The sequence below is a fragment of the Polypterus senegalus genome, chromosome 17 (assembly GCF_016835505.1).
Source record: "Polypterus senegalus isolate Bchr_013 chromosome 17, ASM1683550v1, whole genome shotgun sequence".
NCBI lineage: Eukaryota > Metazoa > Chordata > Cladistia > Polypteriformes > Polypteridae > Polypterus > Polypterus senegalus.
In genome coordinates, this window is record NC_053170.1 from 61067292 (window position 1) to 61091778 (window position 24487).

General features: G+C 37.3%; 1 protein-coding gene across 1 annotated transcript in view; it reads right to left on the minus strand.

The window, feature by feature from the left end:
• The window catches only part of aspscr1 (ASPSCR1 tether for SLC2A4, UBX domain containing), a 796571-nt gene that overhangs the window by 604860 nt on the left and 167224 nt on the right, over window positions 1–24487 (minus strand). The window contains exons 5-7 of the mRNA XM_039739373.1: window positions 18904–18961; window positions 15101–15174; window positions 11108–11675 (exon numbers count right to left, since the gene is read on the minus strand). Coding sequence (XP_039595307.1) covers window positions 11108–11675; window positions 15101–15174; window positions 18904–18961 — 700 coding nt within the window. The remainder of the gene's footprint in view (window positions 1–11107; window positions 11676–15100; window positions 15175–18903; window positions 18962–24487) is intronic.

Consider the following 24487-nt stretch of genomic DNA (forward strand, 5'->3'; position numbering starts at 1 on the left):
TACTGAGCACCTAAACTGATAACAGCAATTTCATGATTTTAATTTTATCTCAGCGACAAGTCTTTTGTTCAGTTTCTTTTGATCTCTTCCTGAGCCCCATTAGTGTAGTCACAGCCTGAGGAATTGGATAGGTGTTTAGGAAAAAGCCCTGTGCATGTAGCCTTTGCAATGCAGGATTTCACCGCTATTCACTAAAACGTTTTAACAAGCTGCCTCCAGAAGTATACTCTCATGTCTGTCCCTGCAACACTAGGCTATATGATGCAGTGCATGGACTATCAAGGCATGTTTTAGATTGTTTTTTGCAAATTGAGGGACATACTCAATATTGTCAGCTGACACATTATTAAAACAACAATTAGAATATTATCATAGATGAGCCATGGTCTCGCCTGTTACGGGAGATGGACGTCTGAAGCTGAGCTCGGTTTGCAGCGGCTTTATTTTTTATCTTATTTCTTATTATCCCAAGGTATCCTGTATTTACCCAACCCGATGAGTTTCTATTACAGTACACTGTGTGCAAAATTATTAGGCAAGATTATTTTGACCATATTATCATTTTTATGTATATATTCCAACTCCAAAATGTATTAACTTGAATGCTTATTGGATTTAAGCATATCAGGTGATGTGTATTTGTGTAGTTAGGGAGGGTATGGCCTAAGGAGATCAACACCCTATATCAAGGTATGCATGATTATTAGGCAGCTTGTTTTCCTCGGGCAAAATGGGCCAAAAGGAGATTTAACTGACTCTGAAAAGTCAAAAATTGCAAAAAGTCTTTCAGAGGGATGCAGCACTCTTGAAATTGCAAAGATATTGTGGTGTGATCACAGAACCATCAAACATTTTGTTACAAATAGTCAACAGAGTCACAAGAAACTGCCAAAGATTTAAGAAGGATCAAACATGAAGCTACCAGGTACCCATTTTCCTCCAGTGCTGTCATATTCCAGAACTGCAACATAGTGTGCCCAGAAGTACAAAGTGGTCAGTGCTCAGAAACATGGCCAAGGTAAGGAGGGCTGAAAACCGACCACCCCTGAACAAGACATTTAGGTTGAAACGTCAAGACCAGACCATGAAATATCTGAAGACAGATTTTTCAAAGATTTTATGGACTGATGAGTTGAGAGTGACTCTTGACAGACCAGATGGATGGGCCCGTGGCTGGTTCAGTAATGGGCACAGAGCTCCAATTCGACTCAGACACCAGCAAGGTGGAGGTGAGGTACTGGTATGGGCTGGTATTATAAAAGATGAGCTAGTTGGTCCTTTTTGGGTTGAAGAGGGACTAAAAATCAACTCCCAAACCTACTGACATTTTTTAGAAGACACTTTCTACAAGCAGTGGTACAGGAAAAAGTCTGCATCTTTCAAGAAGACCATTATTTTTATGCAGGACAATGCTCGATCATATGCATCGAAATACTCCACTGCGTGGCTAGCCAGTAAAGGCCTTAACGTTCAAAGAATAATGATATGGCTCCCTTCCTCACCTGACCTAAACTCTATTGAGAACTTGTGGGCCCTTCTAAAATGGGAGATTTAAGGTGAAAGGAAAATAGTACACTTCTCTGAACAGTGTTTGGAAGACTGTGATTGCTGCTGCACAAAATGTTGATCAAGAAACTGACAAACTCTATGAATGGAAGGCTTATGATTGTTATTGAAAAGAAGGGTCACTTTTTTTTTTTGAAATGTCAAATGTATCTTTGTAAATTTTGAGTTGCTTATTATTCTCACTTTAATAGATGAAAATAAACAATTGAAATGTGAAAATATTCATTTTTTGTTTAGTTGCATAATAATTCTGCACACTAATACTTGCCTAATAATTGTACACACATATGTATTCCCCTGAGAATGTTGACACTCACATTTCCTTTGTAAAACATTCAGGTTTCAGGTTTATTAACATTTTGCATTGACTGATTGCACTGTATTTGTTCCATATTAAAATTAATCCTCAGAAATACAACTTGCCTAATAATCGTGCACACAGTGTATATAAACATAAGTAACAGAAAAGGGGGTCAGAAAGAAACGGAAAAGAAACCTAAAGCTACATCCAAGTATAGACAGACATCAAGTCCAAGTGCAAGATACGGCCTTGGAACAGGCAAGTGAAAGCACAGACTTCCCACGACCTCGCTCCACTGTGTCATCTTCAGTCGAGAGCGAAAATGGGAGCGAAGGTGCAAGTGATGCAGGTCATGATAGCTCGCCGATTCCAGAAAATCACTTGAAACTAGAGATGGCCTTGCAGTCCGCGCTTTCATCTACTCCTCCCGAGCCGGAAGCATTGGCTGCAACTGGGATTGCCACTTCACCCGCGGAGCACAAAAGCCAAAACGACCTGTCCGAACTGAAGGTAATGATCGCCACAACCATAAATAAGCTCAAGAAAGACATTCAGACAAATATAAAGAAAGAAAGTGAGAAGACAAATTAGAGGCTGTGGCTGGCGCTGCGGCAGGATAATAAATACCTGGAAAAATGTATATATAATCGCTTTGATGCAGCCTTTAAAGGTACAGTGGTGCTTGAAAGTTTGTGAACCCTTTAGAATTTTCTATATTTCTGCATATATATGACCTAAAACAATCATCAGATTTTCACTCAAATCCTAAAAGTAGATAAAGAGAAACCAGTTAAACAAGTGAGACAAAATTATAATACTTGGTTATTTATTTATTAAGGAAAATGATCAAATACAGTATGTGAACCTTTGCTTTCAGTATCTGGTGTGACTCACCTTTGCAGCAATAACTGCAATAAAACATTTTCGGTAACTTTTGATCATTCCTGCACACCGGCTTGGAGGAATTGTAGCCCATTCCTCCGTACAGGACAGCTTCAACTCTGGGATGTTGGTGAGTTTCCTCACGTTAACTGCTCGCTTCAGGTCCTTCCACAACATTTTGACTGGATTAAGGTCAGGACTTTGACTCGGCCATTCCAAAACATTAACTTCATTCTTCTTTAACCATTTTTTGGTATAACAACTTCAGTGCTTAGGGTCATTGTCTTGCTGCATGAGCCACCTTCCGTTGAGATTCAGTTCATGGACAGATGTCCTGACATTTTCCTTTAGAATTCTCTGATATAATTCAGAATTTATTGTTCCATCAATGAAGGCAAGCCGTTCTAGCCCAGATGCAGCAAAACAGGCCCAAACCATGATACTACCACCACCATGTTTCACAGATGGGATAATGTTCTTGTGCTGGAATGCAGTGTTTTCCTTTAAACCAAAAAGTTATATTTTGGTCTCATCCGTCTGCAAAACATTCTTCCAATAAACCACTGGTTTGTCCACGTGATCTTTAGCAAACTGCAGACAAGCAGTAATGTTTATTTTGGAGAGCAGTGGCTTTCTCCTTGCAACCCTGCCATACCATTGTTGTTCAGTGTTCTCCTGATGGTGGACTCATGAACATGAGCCAATGTGAGAGAGGCCTTCAGTTGCTTAGACGTTACTCTGGGGTCCATTGTGACCTTGCTGAATATTAGACGCCTTGCCCTTGGAGTGATCTTTGTTGGTCGACCACTCCTGGGGAAGGTAACAATGGTCTTGAATTTCCTCCATTTGTATACAATCTGTCTGACCGTGGATTGGTGGAGTCCAAACTCTTTAGAGATGGTTTTGTAACCTTTTCCAGCCTGATGAGCATCAACAACTCTTTTTCTGAGATCCTCAGAAATCTCCTTTGTTCGTGCCATGATACACTTCTACAAACGTGTTGTGAAGAGCAGACTTTGATAGATCCCTGTTCTTTAAATAACACAGGGTGCCCACTCACACCTGATTGTTATCCCATTGATTGCAAACACCTGGCGGTAATTTCACCTTCAAACTAACTGCTAATCCTAGAGGTTCACATACTTATTTACATTATATAATATTTTTGTCTCATTTGTTTAACTGGTTTCTCTTTATCTACTTTTAGGACTTGAGTGAAAATCTGATGATGTTTTAGGTCATATTTATGCAGAAATATAGAACATTCTAAAGAGGTCACAAACTTTCAAGCACAACTGCACGTTGTAAAAAGTAGAAAAAAATGTTTTGAGCAACAGAAGTTTTAACTAAGTTTTCTGACTAAAAGGAAGCCTATGCAAAACATTCTATTTCTGATATGACCACATTTTTTTTAAATTTAACATTAAAAATGCAGAAGCCGTGGAGACAAAAGAAAAAGAATGAGACTGGTGGCAATGATCACGGGACACTTGACCCCAAATTAACTGCATGATAAAAACTGCCATTTACCAGTGTTAGGGCCAGAGACCCATTTAATCCTCAACACAAACAATTCAAGCACTCAAGCACATTGAGACTGAATAGGGTTCTGCCAATTTACAGTAAGAAGAGAACTGATTTGGCAGCAATCTTGCCTAGAGAGAATAACCTCTAAAAGGCAGGAGATCGAGATAAAGAAGAGAAGTCCAAGAGATGATATATCTGAGAATGAAAAGAATATCAATGGAAAGGGTAGCTAAGGGAAAACTGGAGACAAAGCATCAAAGTACAGAAACTACTGAGTATATGTAACATCTCAGAACATACGTAAAGAAATGCTTGCAGTGGTGAGACAAAGTTGAACACACGTCGCCTGAATATTTTGCAAGTTGGTATTACCGGACAAGGCATACATGTTCTTTAAAATTGATGGTCAGGCAAGAGCAGCATGATGGAGCACTGTGTCATAAGGCAAAAATGACAACTAAGTGGCTCAGGGAACAAAACATTGAAATTTTTGGTCCATGGCCAGGAAACTCACCAGACCTTAATCCCACTGAGAACTTGTATTCACTCCTCAAGAGGTGGGTGAAAAAAAAAGACCCACAAATTCTGAAAAATTCCAAGCATTGGGTATGCAAGAATGGACTGTCGTCAGTAAGGATTTGGCCCAGAAATTGATTGACAGCATGACAGGGCGAATTGCAGAGGTCTTGAAAAAGAAGGGCCAACACAGCGGAAATTGACTCTTTGCATAAACTTAATGTAATTGTCAAAAAATGATTTTGAATCTTATGAAATACTTGTAATTATAGTTCAGTATACCATAAACTTTGTGAAAACCAATACTTGTGTCATTCTCGAAACTTTTGGCCACAACTGCACGAGAAAAATCAAAATGGCCATTGCGGAAATAGAGCATGATGTCACCTTCATGACGAGATATTTTATGGAGGAATCCACAAGTAGAACTTGGAGTAGTTAGCTTGCATGAGTAGAAGGTTATTTGAGGGCTAGGGCTGCAACGATTAGTCGACGTAATTGACTACAAAAAATCGTTGACGCGTCATAAACAGAAACTTCAATAGATGCTCCAGTCACAGAGAGTCACATTCGTTTTTGTAACTGCAATGCACTACATGAACATCGGGGGGCAGTATCGTTTGTTATTGTTTGTCAAGACTGCACACAGTCCTACCAACTAAGAACAACGTCTGAGGAGAAGAAGAATGTAGAGGAAAATAAACGGGGTTGCAATGGTGAGTCAGAGAGAAGGAGGGGGAAGAAGATGGAAAAAAATTGAGACAGAAACTTTCTAAAGTGTGGGAGCACGTCACAGAAAAAGAAAAAAAAAGTTAAATGCATATCTGAAACGCAAGCATCCTAGAGCTGTTTTAGCAAGTAAAGTTAGTGTCACATGTTAACGTTGCTGTTTGTACTATAATGTGTATATCAAGGTTTCGACCTTGTGTTCTGGAGTATATCAGTAATTAGCTTGTTACGTATTTTAGTCCATTATTTTTTTATTTTGGCATAATATAGTACATGATTTGATAAACTACAACACTTTTCCTTCAGAGTGTGATGATTAAAACATCTTTCTCTGTCTGCAAAATCATTCTTGTGTATTCCTGCTACCTCTACTACTTCTGAGCGTCTCTTCTCAGCAGCTGAGAACATTATCTCAAAGAAGGGAGCCAGCCTCACACTAGAGCATGCTGAAATGCTCACGTTCCTGCACTGCAATCAGAAATATATGAACTGAATTGTTTATAAACTTTAAGACACATCAGTGGCCATTTTTGGTTAAGTTAAATGCACTTTTTTTGTTTAAAGACTATGTGCACTTTAGTTTGTATTGTTTAATATTATTACTTTTTTATTGTGATGGTCACATAAATATTCAAATTCATATGTTTCACTGGTTGTTATTTTAATTTGATTATTATTCATTTTAATTGTGTTAATGCAGAGACATCAGAGTGACATTCACAGGTGGACAGACGTGAGCAGATGAGGTAAGACTTGAAAAATTGAACAGTCGACTACCAAAATAATCATTAGTTGCAGCCCTATTGAGGGCTGGCACCTTTAAAAATCTGAAAAAGTAGAGATGAGCAATATAGACTTAAATTTATATTGGAATTATTTTGATCCAAAATGTAAAATGTGAAAAATGCATCTTCTTCATTTTCAGAACACATTAAAGACTGATTATCAACATTTACACACGTATGCACACATTTCCTATACAGAGAACAAAACCTGGTATTTTCTTACAATGACTTTGCATTTTACATATACATTTTATACACATATAAATATAAAGTTGACTCACTCCCTCACTCATCAACAAAAATACTATTTCTCATTTAGTTAAACAGCTGAGATTTGGTAGGACAGTAAACCTAGGACAGTATGTTTCCACTAAGTAATGAGATTTTGACATATCAAAATTGATGAATTAATGGTTTTTTTTTTACATTTATATAGCACTTCTTTCACTAGTCAAAAGCACTTTAAGCGAGTGGGGAGCCACTTCAACCTGCATTAATGTGTAGCATCCACTTGGGTGAGGAAACAGCAGCCATTTTTGCACAGCACACACACTACACATTAGCTATTAGGTGGTGAAGTGGTGAGAGAGATAGAAAATTAGAGACAGCAAGAATGATTGGAGGACCAGAATGACCAGGCCGTGGTAGTCAACTAACCCGGACATAGGGATACACACTACTCTTTACAAAGGATGCCCAGGGATCTTTTATTACCACAATGAGTCAGGACATCATTTTTACATCTCGTCCAAAAGACAGCGCCGTTTGTACAGCACAGTGTTCCCATCATGACAATGGGATTCACATTCAGACCACAGGGTAAGCATCCTCTGCTGGCCTCACAAACACCTGTTCCAAGAGCAACCCAAGCTTTTCCTAGATGGTCTCTCATCCAAGTACTGGCCAGGCCAGAACGTGCTTAACCTCAACCCCTGCCCACCACCAAAAGAAAAACTAAATTCCCCACAATCTAAAAGATGCTTTGACTGATTTGTTTAAAATCTAATGCCATTATAGAAAAGAGAAAATTAGACAACATGTGCTTATTTGTCCGCTGTAATATACATTTACATCTACAGACTTTGAAAGGTGACCCAGGGGGCCCTCCAAAATTGTTTACATTTACATGCACATCTGCTTTCTTTAAATAAAGATTATATCACACTGCCTGCCAGCAAGATTTGCCAGAGAACAAAAAATGTATACTGAAAAGTACTTATTTAATATATAGTACTTCTGATACACCTGATTAACCAACAGCACTATAACTGAGGCTCACGGTTTTATAAAATATCCTGGGCGAAGATATATAACATAGCTAGTATAAAATATTACTAAAGGAAACAGTTTTTTTTTTTTTTTAATGTAACCATTTCATGAAAGGCTATGTTTTAATGAAATAGCTTAAAGAACATGTTTGTTAAAATTATCTTTGCTTTATATCTCCTCTACTTATATTTGAGTTTCCACTATATATATTAAATTCACTACTTTGCCGGCTTTGCTGACCCCTGTGTATAACAGTCAGTAAACACCCATTTCTGTTTGACTTTTATATATAAGAAAAGACAAAGCGTGTGATTCACAGCCACACTAGTCATTGATAAAAAAGACATGCACACCTATATTTTAAAATATACATGTGTTCTGATTTAGATCTTTTGTAATGATTTTAAACTATGCATCTGCATATACATACATTTTCTTGTCTACAATGGTCTGTATGAGGCATTCAGATATTTATTTTATAACATTCAGCAGCACAGTAATACTGTATCTGCAGTCTGGCAACTTGTATTTTGCATCCTGCTAACAGTGTCTTAAATCCTCCTTTCTCTATATATAGATAGATAATTTATATAGCCAACACCAGGAAAGAATCTGTATGGGGCTCTTGAAGTTCTGAGGAAGGCAATAATATTTCAGTGTAAACAAAACCATTTCAGCTACCCAGAAAAACCTTACTTTCAATACCAATGAACATAGAAGTAACATCTCCCTATGACAATTTTGCATTATAACATCACACAAATTTTTTTTTCATTAATTGGTCATTTATCATCCAATTATCAACCTCTGCTTATAAAGCAATCTATACTAATAAAAAGCAAAGCCCTCACTCACCACTAATTCTCCAACTTCCCGTGTAGGTAGAAGGCTGAAATTTGGCAGGCGTATTACTTACAGCTTACTTACAAAAGTTAAGCAGGTTTCATTTTGAAATTCTACATGTAACAGTCATAACAGTCAATAACGGTCGACAACATCCGCCATGTTGAACTTTATTATTTACGGTCCCATCTTCACAAAATTTGGTAGGCGGGTTCCCTGCGCTAACCAAAACCAATGTATGTACTTATTTCGGTGGTATGATGCCACTGTCGGCCGTCATATTGAACTTTTCAACTTTTTTTTGTTACTTATGGGCCCATCTTCAAGAAATTTGGTACGCGGGTTCCCAACTCTAACTGAATCCTACTTACGTACATATATACGTCCATAGCCTGCAGCTCGGTCACCGTGTGAGGCCATTGGGTCCCCCCATCCCAACGCCTCCCACGTTGTTGGCTGCCTGCCTATATAAGGCTGTCTGTCGCTCCGGTCTCTACAGCATGAACTTGCTTCGCCACGGGATTCACGTCTCCCAGCTGATAACTACAGCCTTTATATTTAATCCACGGCTTCTCCGCCGTTTTATTGTTTGTTTATTATGATTATAGTTATTGTTTAGGTATTTTAGACTTACTTTACATTGTTCAGAGGGTCGGAACAGAATTTTATCAAAACCTGGCAGGATCTAATCAATAATATTTTGGAATGTTATGTTACAGCCTTATTCCAAAATGGATTAAATTCATTTTTTTTCTCAGAATTCTACACACAACACCCCATAATGACAACATAAAAAAAGTTTACTTGAGATTTTTGCAAATTTATTGAAAATAAAAAAAAACTGAGAAATCACATGTACAAGTATTCACAACCTTTGCCATGAAGCTCAAAAATGAGCTCAGGTGCATCCTGTTTCCCCTGATCATCCTTGAGTTGTTTCTGCAGCTTAATTGGAGTCCACCTGTGGTAAATTCAGTTGATTGGACATGATTTGGAAAGGCACACACCTGTCTATATAAGGTCCCACAGCTGACAGTTCATGTCAGAGCACAAACCAAGCATGAAGTCAAAGGAATTGTCTGTAGACCTCCAAGACAGGATTGTCTCGAGACACAAATCTGGTGAAGATTACAGAAAAATTTCTGCTGCTTTGAAGGTCCCAATGAACACAGTGGCCTCCATCATCCGTAAGTTGAAGAAGTTTGAAACCACAAGGACTCTTCCTAAAGCTGGCCGGCCATCTAAACTGAGAGATCAGGGGAGAAGTGCCTTAGTCAGGGAGGTGACCAAGAACCTGATGATCACTCTGTCAGAGCTCCAGAGATCCTCTGTGGAGAGAGGAGAACCTTCCAGAAGGACAACCATATCTGCAGCAATCCACCAATCAGGACTGTATGGTAGAATGGCCAGACGGAAGCCACTCCTTAGTAAAAGGCACATGGCAGCCCGCCTGGAGTTTGCCAAAAGGCACCTGAAGGACTCTCAGACCATTCTCTGGTCTGATGAGACAAAGATTGAACTCTTTGGTGTGAATGCCAGGCGTCACATTTGGAGGAAACCAGGCACTGCTCATCACCAGGCCAACACCATCCCTACAGTGAAGCATGGTGGTGGCAGCATCATGCTGTGGGGATGTTTTTCAGCGGCAGGAACTGGGAGACTAGTCAGGATAAATGGAAAGATGACTGCAGCAATGTACAGAGACATTCTGGATGAAAACCTGCTCCAGAGCGCTCTTGACCTCAGACTGGGGAGACGGTTCATCTTTCAGCAGGACAACGACCCTAAGCACACAGCCAAGATATCAAAAGAGTGGCTTCAGGACACAGGAGTGTCTGGAGAGATCTTAAAATGGCTGTGCACCGATGCTTCCCATCCAACCTGATGGAGCTTGACAGGTGCTGCGAAGAGGAACGGACAAAAGTGGCCAAGGATAGGTGTGCCAAGCTTGTGGCATCACATTCAAAAAGACTTAAGGCTGTAATTGCTGCCAGATGTGCATCGACAAAGTATTGAGCAAAGGCTGTGAATACTCATGTTCATGTGATTTCTCAATTTTTTTATTTTTAATAAATTTGCAAAAACCTCAAGTAAACTTTTTTCACGTTGTCATTATGGGGTGTTGTGTGTAGAATTCTGAGAAAAAAAAGTAATTTATGGATTTATGGATGCACTATATATACAGTACCTGCAAAACTGTGTAACTGAATTGGGTTAAACAATATTGTTATTTAACCAGTATTTCATTTTCAACAGAGAACGCAACTGAAAAACTTGGTATGTGCACATGTCAAAATAAATGGGGTACCTTCATGATCATCATACAATTAAATCCTAAGTTACATGGCAGAAAGCTCCCAAAACATTGCCATAAATAAAATGTATGCCATGTTATGGCTTTGTAACTAAAAATGTTCTTATTTGCATTGTCATTGCTAAATTTTTTACAGCTGCCATAGACCTTGATGCTGATTTCAAGAACAATTTTATTTAAATTCCATTTAATAAAATCCAAATACTGCATAGTGTGCATGGGTTATGAAGTACACTTAATAAACTGAATAAATTAAAACACATACAATTAATAACATTCATTAATTAGAAATGCACACGTAAACTAATGGCAAATATAACAGAATCTTATAGTGCTCCAAAATGGGACAAATGGCAAAATTTACTTTTTTATTACCTTGCTAGTTTCAGGTACTTTTTCAGCAATTGTTCGAATCTTCTTTGCCTTTGGTGGACTTCCAGAACTTGAAATAGATGTCAGAGATCTGGAAGGTGAAACTCCACCTTCACCCTCATCATATTTACATTCAAGCCCGCCTAGACGTTGACCACCTCCAGAAAATGGCACAAAGTTAGTCTTTTCAGGAGTTAGTAATGAGCTGTCCTCGGCATCAGTTGTTTCATGTGGTGGTGCATGGCTGTCTTCTGTTTGTTTATATTTCGCTAAAATTACTGCCTCATCTTCCAAATGTACAGTTGCTGTTTTAGTCGCTACATACTCCTGATTTTGGATTTTAACTTGATTTGTGGTGCTGGCCCTTTCCATCTGAATTGGGTTGTCCAAGGCAAAAGACAGCTTTTCTGTGGACGCATCTTCATCTTTCAAAGACTGAGGAGGACCACAACTAGATATGTTTGATGTCTCCACTGAAGACTGGGCATATATTTTGTCACTGCATCCATCATCAGCACTAATTTCACCAGGAATAGAAGATGTTGATACTTCTTTCTTTCTCTTAAGATATCTACCACAGATAGAAAAGAAATTCAGTTATCTCAAAAACGGAGGATGAATTTGCTGATTAGGATATTATTTAATGTCAAATGCATCTCTGTACATAGACATTGGACAGAGCATGGTAAGGATTATAATCAGTAATCTTCAATTCATTTTTCTCTCCTGCAGATGTCATTAATATTTGGTGCATTTAAGGAAAATGATATCTGAGCGTGCAATTATGCATGTTGGATTCCCCTTCTTTTTCTATACTGACACAGAAGGAGTGGTTACTAAAAATAAGAATTTGTTTTAAAAAAAAACAAAACAAACAATCAGACACATTATGAAGGGGCCATATGTTAAAGAAGGACCGGAAAATGTGTGAAGCTTCTAAACATTTCAGTCATTTTAAACGGAGGACTGCCATGCATATATTATATTCTTGTATTGCCCACCTCCCAATAACCTTCACCAACAAGCTCTAAAAAATAACCATATTCACACCGTTGTGACTCATTATTTAAACTTCTCAGTATAGATTTAATTATCAAATGTCTAATCCATCAATTAAATAAGGAAAACGTCATTAATGTTAATTTGATTGCACTGAACTTGTCATGACATTTACATAAAGAGGTTGGGTAACACTTTACATTGAGTGTCCCTAATACCTTACTATGTAATTACATATACAACTGCATTGTAATTATATATTGTTCTGTTGTCCTTAATGTGTAACACAATGTAACATTGTAGTTAAGTACTCAGTTGTAATTGTTACTCCACAATTTATATAAGTACAATTTACAAGTTTACTTACATAGTTACAATGGACCGGTACTTTAAAAATGTAATTAAAACATTCAAGTAAGTAACCACAATATCATAACAGATGTTCCAGGATCTGGGCAATTTTAATAGAGAATAACAGTAATAATTGCATAGGTTAACAATGAAATTTTAAAATGTACTTTAAAAGGTGAAAACAACTCTGCAAAGTCATTACCTCTTGCTTGAAAGATCCATTGTCCTGAGCTGAAATTCTATCCAGAATTATGTGTGTAACGTTTGTAAATTCTACACATATATCCTTATATCTTCTTTGTGGGATTTCCACCAACATCCCAAGAATGTGTAGGTTGAATTACATGGCCATAAGTAAGACAGTGAGTACTGGTGCGTGTCTGTCAGTGGATATTGCAAAGGGTTACTTCCCTGTCCAAGACTGTTTCCTGCCTTGCACCCAACAATGCTTGGAATGGCTCTGCTTCCCTGTGAGACTGGGGACTTCTGTCTTCACACATTATACACTTAATCTCAAAATTTTGTCATTAGTACTATAACATGAAAAAAGTTTGTTCTAGATATGTCTTCAACATTTCTTGCATTTCTCACATTGTCTCTCATCCTACATTTAAATCATTGTAGACACAAATGACATTCCTGTGTTCCAAATAACAACACCCAATATACCCAATAAAACTCCAGGCACCTCACACCTAGAAAAACAAGACTTGAGCTGGGAGAACTTACTGCCCGAGTAGAGCTGCAATGGTGGGAGGATGAGATAGCAGTCTGCTTGCTGCTTGTGCTGTTCGACGCTTTTGCAAAACAAAAGATGATAATGGTGAGGTGCAAAGGAATTTAAGGTGGCCCGGGTTTACAAATTTATTCGTAAGCTTCAGGGATTCTAATGTTAAAAGTTCCCTTTAAACTACTCCAGTGTAGCTTTAGCAGTATATTTAGGGTCACTGCCCTACTGGAAGGTGAAACTTTGTCCCAGTCTCCAGCAGAGTGAATTTTCCTCAAGAGCAGCCCTGTATTTAGTTCCATCCGTCTTTCCTTCAATCCTAACCAATTTTCCTGTCCCTGCTGATGAAAAACATCTCCACAGCATGATGCTGCCAAATGTTAAAAATTTAGTCACATATGACCAGAGAACCTTTTTCAATGTGTTTGGGGAGTCCACCACATGCTGTTGGGCAAGTTCCAAACATATTTTCTTTTTTCTTTTTAAGCAATGCTTTTTTTCTGGCCGCTCTTCCATAAAACTTTGCTCTATTGAGTGTATGGCCTACAGTGGTCCCTATTGACTGATACTACCATTTCTGCTGTGGATCTTTGCAAGCTCCTTTCCTGTTATCCTTGGTCTGTGAGTTTTGGTGGGCGGCCTTTTCTTATCAGGTCTGTAGTGGTGCCATAGAATTTCCATTTTGTCATGGATTTAATGGTGCTCCTTGGGATATTCCGAGTTTGGGATTGTTTTTTCAATAACCCAACCCTGATCTGTACTTCTCCATAACTTTGTCTCTGACCTGTTTGGAGTGCTCCTTGGTATTCATGATGCTTACTTAGTGGTGTTGAAGAATCAGGGGCTTTTCAGAACAGGTCTTTTATATAGACATCATGTGGCAGACATTGTGGCACTGGTTGCACACAAGTTGACACTAATCAACTAATTACATAAATTATTAAGTTAAATGGTTGGACCAAATTCTATTTAGAGGTTTCATAGCAAAGGGAATGAATATATATATCTTTTCAGTTTTCATTTATTTTCTAATATATATATATATATATATATATATATATATATATATATATATATATATATATATATATATATATATATATATATATATATATATATATATATATATACACACACACACAAGATGTCTTATTTTCATTCCACTTCAACAATTTGGACTATTTGTTAAGTCCATTACATAAAATCCAAATTAAACTTTATTTAAATTCCAGATTATAATTTATTAAAACAGGACAAACACCTGTTTGCCAATTGTTTGAACACTTTTGCAAGGCACTGTAAATGTAACAGTAGTGTAATTATCCACTGTACTAGCAAAATTCTAAATATACAAATTATGCAAAAAATTTTAATTAATTTGAGTATTGTTTGATAATGAAGCAGATTTACATAAAAGCTGCCTAACACAGACTTTAAACTGACTTGTTCTGCAGTAATATCAGTCCCACATGTTGAGTAATTCTTCCCAAAACCGGAACCAACATTGTACTATATCTGATGCGGATATATATGAATACCAATTACTACGCCCTACAATTTTCCACTTGTAATAACCATTTCAAATACATATATGAAGAACATTTTAAAGCAATTATAGGACAAGAGATTTACTAACTGTTGGTCTAGGTGCAATGGAAAAAAAAAAAAATCAAAGATAACATTGAATTCAAACTACTGTAGAATTGTGTTGTACTGCTTGAAAGGTAGTGCATTACTGGATTACAGTAAATGATAAAAGTAATCATTACAGATTTAATATGTGAACTTGAATGTGAATATGAATAAAAAACAGAATTATTTACAGAAAAAATATTTAGACTCAACCATTGTCTTTATTTGGAAAAAAATATATTTTTACACTAAGAAAATATAAAACAATAAATTCAACCCCCTCATACCTTATAATAGCGCTGCCCCCTGTTAGACCAAGGGATTTTAAGGTTGTTTTCTTAAGTCCTTCATCTCCAACAATCTGATTAAAAGAAAATAAAAATCTAACTTTCATTCATTACTTTCATACAGTTCAATCAACTGTTAATTATAAATGAGAAAGGAGGTTATCTCAAGTGTCAAAGTTAGACTAGATTATTTTTCTCTTATCTCTAAGAAGGAAATGGTATCTAAAATGATTACAGCATGTGATTACAAAGTGACCATATGACAAACTTGCAAGTGCACACTGAAGTAACAACCAGGAAAGCCTTGAGAGACCTTCTGCTCACTTACAGACAAGTAACTTTATACAACACAAATTTGACTAGGAAAATAATTATCTATTATCTATAATCTTCCTATTCTGTCTTTTAGTGTCTTTATAGGATAAATTAGGAATTTCTCAAGACAAATAGTCTTTTCACAGTTATGAAATATAATAATTTGCCACAGGATATTGCGTTCCAAACTGATGCATTTCTAATAAATAAATAAATAAAAAGCATTCATGTTGTTGAGATTTAAAATAATGTCTATTGATCCAAATGAGAAAATAAAAGCCTTAAAACCTCTTGAATATGCCAATTTTCAAAGGGGGGTGATGTAATTGGAACCTGACACTTTTTACAATCCTACTTACATTAATTTGGAATCACCAATCCAACAACCCTACGTGTCTGTGATGTGATAGTAAGCTCTATACTATGTCAAGGAAACATGCAACCTCCACACAGACAAGCTAAGGACAATAGATCTGTAAAGCTGTGCAGTGTAAAGTATTCTGCCACTCTACCTAAACGCTAATCATTCATACAGTACTCAGTTTGCAAGTAAACAACATTTCCATTGCTGTTTCCATTTCCATTCGATTACTATATGATTTTATTTTAATCCCACTTCACTTTCAGTTGCAGCGCAATGACTAACATGGAGAACATCTGGGGAAGAAGCAGGCTTCAAAAATATAAGATCAGGAACACATTCCCATTTCCTTGAGGACAACTAGTCATAAATGGAAAAGTGAGTGCCACAAACTTGCAGATTAAATTTCTGTAAGTCTTTAGCTGGGTTGTACATATCTAATCTAAGTGCTAATAGCCATAACTTCTAGTTATTACAATTACGAAAAATAAGATAAATGGAAAATATGAACATTAGATTTGTTAACTGTATTTTTGCATTCTGGATGTATTTATAAATCATTTTAAAAGAAAAACAATGCCTGGCTTTGTGCTATTTAACTTTCTCTCTAACCTTCCTGAAAACTCCACCTAAAACAGTCTCTTTCAAAAGATAAGTGAAAGGAACACATCTGGACCACAAGAAAAAGAGGCAAGAACAGGTTATAAAATGTATTACTCCAAATTTCCTTTTGCCGTCATAAATATACCTTGGAAACATAGAAGGTATGTTTCATTACTGCATGGCACCGTACCTAATGCACTAAAAGTGTCAGTCATTAAAACTTTACTTAAAAAGTCAGACCTAGACCCACACATACTAAATAACTATAGTCCTATTTCAAATTTACCATTTCTCTCTAAAATACTAGAGAAAGTAGTCGCCAGTCAGCTTCAGTCACACCTTATGTGTTACAATTTATTTGAGAAGTTCCAGTCTGGCTTTCGCACTGGTCATAGTACAGAAACGGCACTAACACGGGTTGTAAATGACATTCTGATATCCTGTGATGAAGGAAATTCCACTGTAATTTTGTTGGACTTAAGTGCAGCATTTGACACCATTGACCATTCTATTTTACTGCACAGGCTAGAAAACGATGTTGGGCTTACAGGCCCCGTACTCACTTGGTTTAGTTCTTATTTATCAAATCAATTCCAATATGTACAGAAATGTGCTGACAGTACTCCATCATTATACACAGAAGTTCAATATGGTGTCCCGCAGGGCTCAGTACTGGGACCTTTACTGTTTTCACTTTACATGCTTCCACTGGGATCTCTCATTAGGAAACATAATGTTAATTTTCACTCGTATGCAGATGACACCCAGTTATACCTTTCATTTAAATCAAATGAAGTTTCTCCGATGTTGTCTTTAATTAGTTGTGTTAGTGAATTAAAGGAATGGATGAATGAGAACTACTTGTCTTTAAATACAGATAAAACAGAGATGTTAATTGTTGGAGGGAATGACGCTGATCACAGCAATATTTTGTCGTCATTTAACTCAGTTGGAATCCCAATTAATTTTACTGAATCAGCCCGCAATCTTGGAGTTATCTTTGACTCTAGCATGTCATTTAAAGCACATATTACAAAGTCGTCCAAAACATGTTTTTTCCATCTTAAAAATGTTAGGAAATTAAGGCGCTTTCTAAATAAACAGGATTGTGAGAAATTAATTCATGCATTTATCTCTAGTAGGATTGACTACTGCAATGCGGTGTTCACTGGCTGTTCAAACTGTTCTCTATACAGCCTCCAGTTAATCCAAAATGCGCTGCAAGAATTATTACAAGAACAAGAAAATATGAACACATAACTCCAGTTCTTAAATCTTTACACTGGCTCCCAGTTAAGTTCAGGGCAAATTTCAAAATCCTCCTTTTAACATATAAAGCATTAAATGGCCAAGGTCCGGCTTACTTGTCTGAACTTATCATGACTTACAAACCTGAGCGCACATTAAGATCTCAAGATGCCGGTCTGCTTAGGATTTCAAGGATTAATAAAATAACAGTGGGAGGTTGAGCTTTTAGTTACAGGGCCCCTAAACTGTGGAATGGTCTTCCTGCTTCCATAAGAGATGCCCCTTCAGTCTCAGCCTTTAAATCCCGGCTGAAGACTCACTACTTCAGTTTAGCATATCCTGACTAGAGCTGCTGATTAACTGTACATACTGCATCTCTGTTGTTAGTCATTAGCACTATAACATAAGTAACATGATAATTATATTTGAATACTAACCCTCACCTATTCTGTTTCTTTTCTCGGTACCCAAATGTGGCAATTGGTGCCACGGCCCACCTGCCAAGTTGTTTGCCTGCCTATGGTAAAGTCATCCCTGATGGAGGATCACAGGAATCATGGGAAAGAGGGGTCCTTTCATCGGAGCAACGTTTCAGCCGTGGCATGGCCAAATGGGGAGGCAGCTAGATGGATGAGGTCTCCAGGACTCTAAAAATATCCAAACCTAATTATGTCATATCATCTACTGTTAAACCGTACTTCTAAAATTTTTATTATTATGCTGTCTTAAGGAATTGTTCTGTTCTGTATATTGTATTGTATTGACCCCCTACTTTTGACACCCACTGCACGCCCAACCTACCTGGAAAGGGGTCTCTCTTTGAACTGCCTTTCCCGAGGTTTCTTCCATTTTCCCTACAAGGTTTTATTGGGAGTTTTTCCTTGTCTTCTCAGAGAGTCAAGGCTGGGGGGCTGTCAAAAGGCAGGGCCTGTTAAAGCCCATTGCGGCACTTCCTGTGTGATTTTGGGCTATACAAAAATAAACTGTATTGTATGTTTTCTTAAATCAGAGCCTTTGGGACTCCAATGTATCAGGTAAGTTTTAAGATTTTCCTTTTAATGTTTGTACTGTTGACTCTGCAGACCCCTACATATCTCTAGAGTTTTTTTAAATTTCTGAATAAAAAAAGAGAAAGAACAAATTTCTTTTGACAAACTATTTTTTCAGAATCATCAATTTGACTTGAAAAATACCAAATGTATCCTTTATTCTAAAATTATATAAGGATTATATGGTGCAGTTGTTTTATGCTCATTATTTAAATATACAAACCTACCTCATCTCTCATATAAATGCACACTGGAGTGAATTCCATCAACTGCAGTTCTACAATCCTGCATACAAAAGAAAAAAAGAAAAACATACTTTACAAGAACTTTCTCTTTTGAAAAAAAATAACCAAAAAAAGAGTTTTAAAAAGTTGTACAATTCGTTATAATTTTAGAAACAAATATTTAGATTATCTGTGTAGTTTTTAAATAGTTAATGTCAAAAATAATTGGTTCTTTGATATAAACTTTATATCACCATGTACCAGGTTCTGAAATCTTTAGTCCTGTACAACACATTACCATAAGCAAAAACTGAAAAAATGAAAAACACAAAACACACACAAGAAACGTATCTTCCATAAATCATAACAAAAGATTCAATAAAGGAAATGTACACAAATTAAGAACAGCAATAAAATTCTGTAGTGTAACAAAGAAAATACTACCTGTTTTGTATAATAATCAATACAAAACTTTAATACTGAACACAAAATGATATTTAATAATCCTTCCTTGCACCCTCTGCAAATATATAAATTAATGCCCAACCAATAAAAATGGGCACTGATATATCAGGCCAATAGTTGGTCTATACATATACATCAGTATTGGTTGAACTAACATTCTTTCAAGGAAAGGAAGTTTATTAGGTTGTTTTTCTATGATAAAAGGCCTATTTGAAAGGCACTTTCCTAAAATAATATGCACAATGAAGGTAATGAATTGAACATTAACAATGTACATGCTAAACAATTCCATATGCCCACATTCATTGAGCCCGGGACAGACAAATTTTTCAGAACATAAAAATAAAGATTTTTTAATTTACTTATTGCTATACTTGAGGTTCACAATGTTCCAGTTTTTCTACATTACCCCTACTTTCACCCCTGCCAAAATGGATGCTAAACAGCTTACTCCAAATGTCCAAAAGCTTTTACTCAGTAACTAAGATCAACTTTGTTTTAAAGGTCAAGAGCTCACACAGTAAAACATTGCACAAGTTTCACTTTCAAACGGTTACACACTTGTTTCTGAATTCCGCAGTAATTGGTCAAAGCCTCATTATAATGTTTCAATAAATTACAATCTATAGAAAATATCATATTGTTTCAGAAACTTAAATTAACAGATATAGTTCTAAAAAGGAAAAAATAAATAAAAATTTGTCCACAACGAGATGGGCTCTAGGATAAATTTCTAACCTGTACAATGTAAGACAAATTGGGCATTGCACCATTTTAGTAGGCTTTCAATGACACAAAAGGCCACTGATGAAAAGGTATTAATTAGGTATGTGTCTGCTGTGACTTTTAAAGGAAAAAAAAAGGATTCACTAGAAGCTGGTAACATCAAGACGAACCTTTATCACTGTGATGGACTAACTAACGTATCTATAAGCAAGGATCGTGTGTAGCTATAAAGGAATTTAGCCCAACCACCATAGGACTCCCTTTCTCTTTAATTCTTTTAGGGCTGAATATTTTTTCCAAAAAGTAAAAGCACACAAAGCAACGTTTTCACACATTAATTATAAAACATCTGTCGCTGCATGCTGCAGCCACCAGTTCACCATCTCTTGTGGCTAAAGATTCTCTGACGGGAGGTAGGCTGGCTGCCAGGCTATCTTCGCATGGCAGGTGGTGCAGCAGCAGTCACACTCACAATCTACTTTGTACTTCTTGTTATTGTAAGTGGCAGCCATCCCAGGTGAACGTTACCGTAGGAGGGTCAGCTACACAAACATGCTCGGCACCACAGTCAGCTGAGGCCAGCACCCCACTTTCATTTAGAATCTCAAGCTCCAGATCGCTTGTATCAAAATCAGAGTCCGACAAGTCAACGTCCAATTCAGAGATGATGTGCAAAACTTCATCCACGGAGTACTTTGCTTTGTGCATTTGCTCTCTCCCCAGATGTCGATGCCATGTTTGCCGATGTTTGGTCTTCACTACTCACTCGAGCACAGGGATCTCATTCAAACCAACAAAGCTAACGGAAATGTAATGACGATCTTTGTCACACTCAACCCCTGATGTTTACAAAAGTCGACATCCGCCCTGAAAAGGTTAAACTAGATGCATGCATCTGTTTTGCTTCTTTTGAGCAGGAAGCTTACCCACACTCTTCATAGAGAAAAAGCACTTTATTTTGGCCTTGAAGCTGTTCTACATAGAAAGTATTGGGGGTTGGGTGAACGGACCTAGCTGTTAGATCCACTCTTTCAAGCTTAAGATTTGTACAAGTGATTAAGTTCAGTCTAAGAAAAGATGCCATATGTACAGAAATTAGCTTCAACACCTACACTCATATCAAGAGAGCCACACTTTTCCCTAAGAGATGGCAAAAGACATGACAAAACACATACTATTTAACGGAGGACGATGCCACTGCACTGTGAACACAAAGGACCATGTGACAAAGTCCATGATGGTGCTCCACCTCAAACAAAGATCATTAATTGAACTCAGAGGAATGGCATGAAACACAATCTAGCAACAGCCATTACCTTTAAAGACTTGGTAGCATCTATGTAGACATACATTAAAACTGCTACTAAATAATCTTTTTACAAGATTTTAGCTAAATCAGAAACAACAGCATTTTGAGTTTTTAAAGAATAGTTTAGCCCTCTCTTGACCAAGGACAAGTTGATGGTGGCATTATGCTACAATTTCACTGGTGAAACACTAAACAAAACTTCTAAGATCAAGAAAATCCAGAACATGTCTAAACAAAAATACTGTATAACCAACCTCTTCTATCTTATGTGTTTATCTGTCTCATTTGACTTACACCCCATCTTTATGGTCAATATATATAAAGCTATAATATTTCTTGAGTTCATCAATAAACTATCAATCTTTTTTTTAAATTGTGTTTCACTTACCATAATATAGCTTGGTACTATAATCTGCTTAGAAATATCAGAAAAATAGATTTATTTATTGTTCTACTGTGTGGTAAAGTGAGGTTCGCAGCTTATTGGCACCTTTTAACACTAGAATTATCAGAGCCTACAAAACAACTCGTAGATCCATCCCACCTTAAATCGTTTCTCACCTCTTCGTCAGTGTCTTTTGTCCTTTAAATCAAAATAAAGACGCGCTACAGCTCTACACTCTGTGACGATCATTATTCTTCGGTTAGAATCTTAAATAAAAGTGCGCTTGTTTTGTTATACTTGTACATCAACATTTATATGTTACTTACATAAAAGCCAGATCAAATGTTATTTACTTACTTACTACAGAGCATGTAAACTAGTGTAGGTAAACAGACTTGAGCTGCGAAAACTGTGCGCCAGTGGGGGTTGTGATAGCAGACTGCTTGCTGCTTACAAACATATTTAAAGGACAAAAGACGCTGACGGAGAGGTGAGAAGCGATTTAAGGTGGGACAGATCTATGAGTTTTTTCGTAGGCTCTGGTAATTCTAGTGTTAAATAAATAAATCGCTAGGGAGGGCATGGCAGTTTTCATGCACGGTGTGGGAGCAGACAACCCTGCACTTGGTGCACAGGTGCAGGATCATCTGCGACCCTAATTGACACTTGCTGATTGCCACAGTTGTGCCACACCCCCCTTTTTAAAAAGCGAAGCATGAGTACGAGAGAAAAGGAAAAAATGAGAACAGAAGATAATGGAGGTTAAAGGGAAAGAAAGAGCAGAAGGCAAAAGAAGCCAGTGTGAGCGAGCTCAAGAGAGCAGGCTCAACGGGAGAAAAGACAGGCAGCCAGGAACAGAGCCCCTGGATGGGAGTGTGTGGCCAATACTTGTGGGAGGTTGAAGTGGATCACTCCAGCTGAACATGTCTGAGACGCTGGAGTGACAAGGAGTGTGAACTGCTCACCGGAGAAGACCGGGAACGCAGCAGGGGTCGAGGAAGCTTGGGAGGAAAGCCCCAATGTGAACGTCATGGTCGTTGGGGACCCAACCATAGGTCTAAGAGTGGGAGCCTTAGAGTAGCCATAGGAAGGCAGGGACCCAGACCTGGAAAAGGTCAGCTGCACCTACTGTTTGGGTGACTCCTCTGCTTCAAGGCCCAAATGGGATGAGCACAGGAGCCACAAGTTAGAAGATCAATGCACTAGGCTTTTAGAAAAGACACTTTCCTGCCAACTGAGTTTTAACCTTGTTTTTAATGGATTTATTTATTCTGATATTAACCACAACCTCACTTTTGTTTTTAATTGGATTATTTACATACTGAACTTACTTGTATCACTGCACGTTTTGGACACTTGTTTTGTGATTTTGTTTTTTTAATAAAAGCACTTGCACTTTTCACTATGCCCTTGCCTGGTGTTTGTCCTCAACTATTCAGCTCATCCCGGATATGCCTATGAACAATGTCAGGTTCAAGAGGCTCCCAAAACATAAGAGGGAACAAAGAGCCGACCCTCACCATCACATGCTGTTTAGTTAATTACTGCTATTGAGTAATGTCAATCAATTGTTTTTTTCTGAACTACATTTTCTTACACCAAGTATGTCTACATATCATATTAAATGTCTGACAAAACTACATTTTGGCTCCACCGTTGTGGTGTCATGCAATAGACTGGACCATGAAACAAGTAATGGCAAAACAGGATGCAAATGAATTTTTGACTAATTGCCATTCCTGAATACCTCTAAGGGTAGGACTAAAGCAGCCACAATAATTATCAAACCAAGTAAGAAATCTTGAGTAATTGGGAGGTATTGCTACATCAGACCTGAAAATCAATAGGAACAAAACTGGAGATGTTGAGGAATTTCAACAATTCAGGTTCAAACAGCCCTTGAATATCTGACATTATAAGTAGAACAATTTCACCCATAAACTCATTGAAAAACTTTTGCCAATATCGCATAAAGATTTTCCAGAACCTATTCTGCATTCTCCTCTTTTGTTTTACAAAAGTGAAAATTAAACCATGTTAAAATAATACCTGAAGTACCAGTTCCAGTTTCAATGTCAGAATTAAATGCATGACTAACTGTGAAGCTTCCATGTCGAAACACTGTTTAAAAATGTCATTTGACTAACTGCAATTATTACTCTTTGGATCCACTGTTCCACCAAACAACTTCATATCATAAGTTCAAAATACTTATTCAGGCCCTGAAAATATAACCTGTCTTTTAACCTCAAGGAAACTAGGAAAAAAAACACCTGGGGCCTCATGTATAAACGGTGCGTATGCACAAAAAATGTTGCAAATGTTGTCAAATCGTGATATATAAAATCTAAACGTGGCGTAAAGTAACGCACATTTTCATGCTAGCTCAAACTCTAGTGTACGCAAGTTCTCTGCTCGGTTTTGCAAATTGGTGGCACCCAGCGTCAAAGCAGTGCTTTTGTTCCAGTGTGGTTTCCCTTTCTTTGTTAGATCCACATCCCTGACACGGCTTTATCAAATGCACTGAAATTAACCGCATATTCATTATTAGTTTAAGGCATCCGATTGTAATTAACCTGTAACAATACAGGGTGTGCCAAAAAGAATATCAGAGTTTTAAAGAGCTGTAGCTTTGCGCCCATTCATCAGAGACTGCAGAGCAACCTACTGGCATCTTGAGGAATTAATCTAGTTTCATGTTG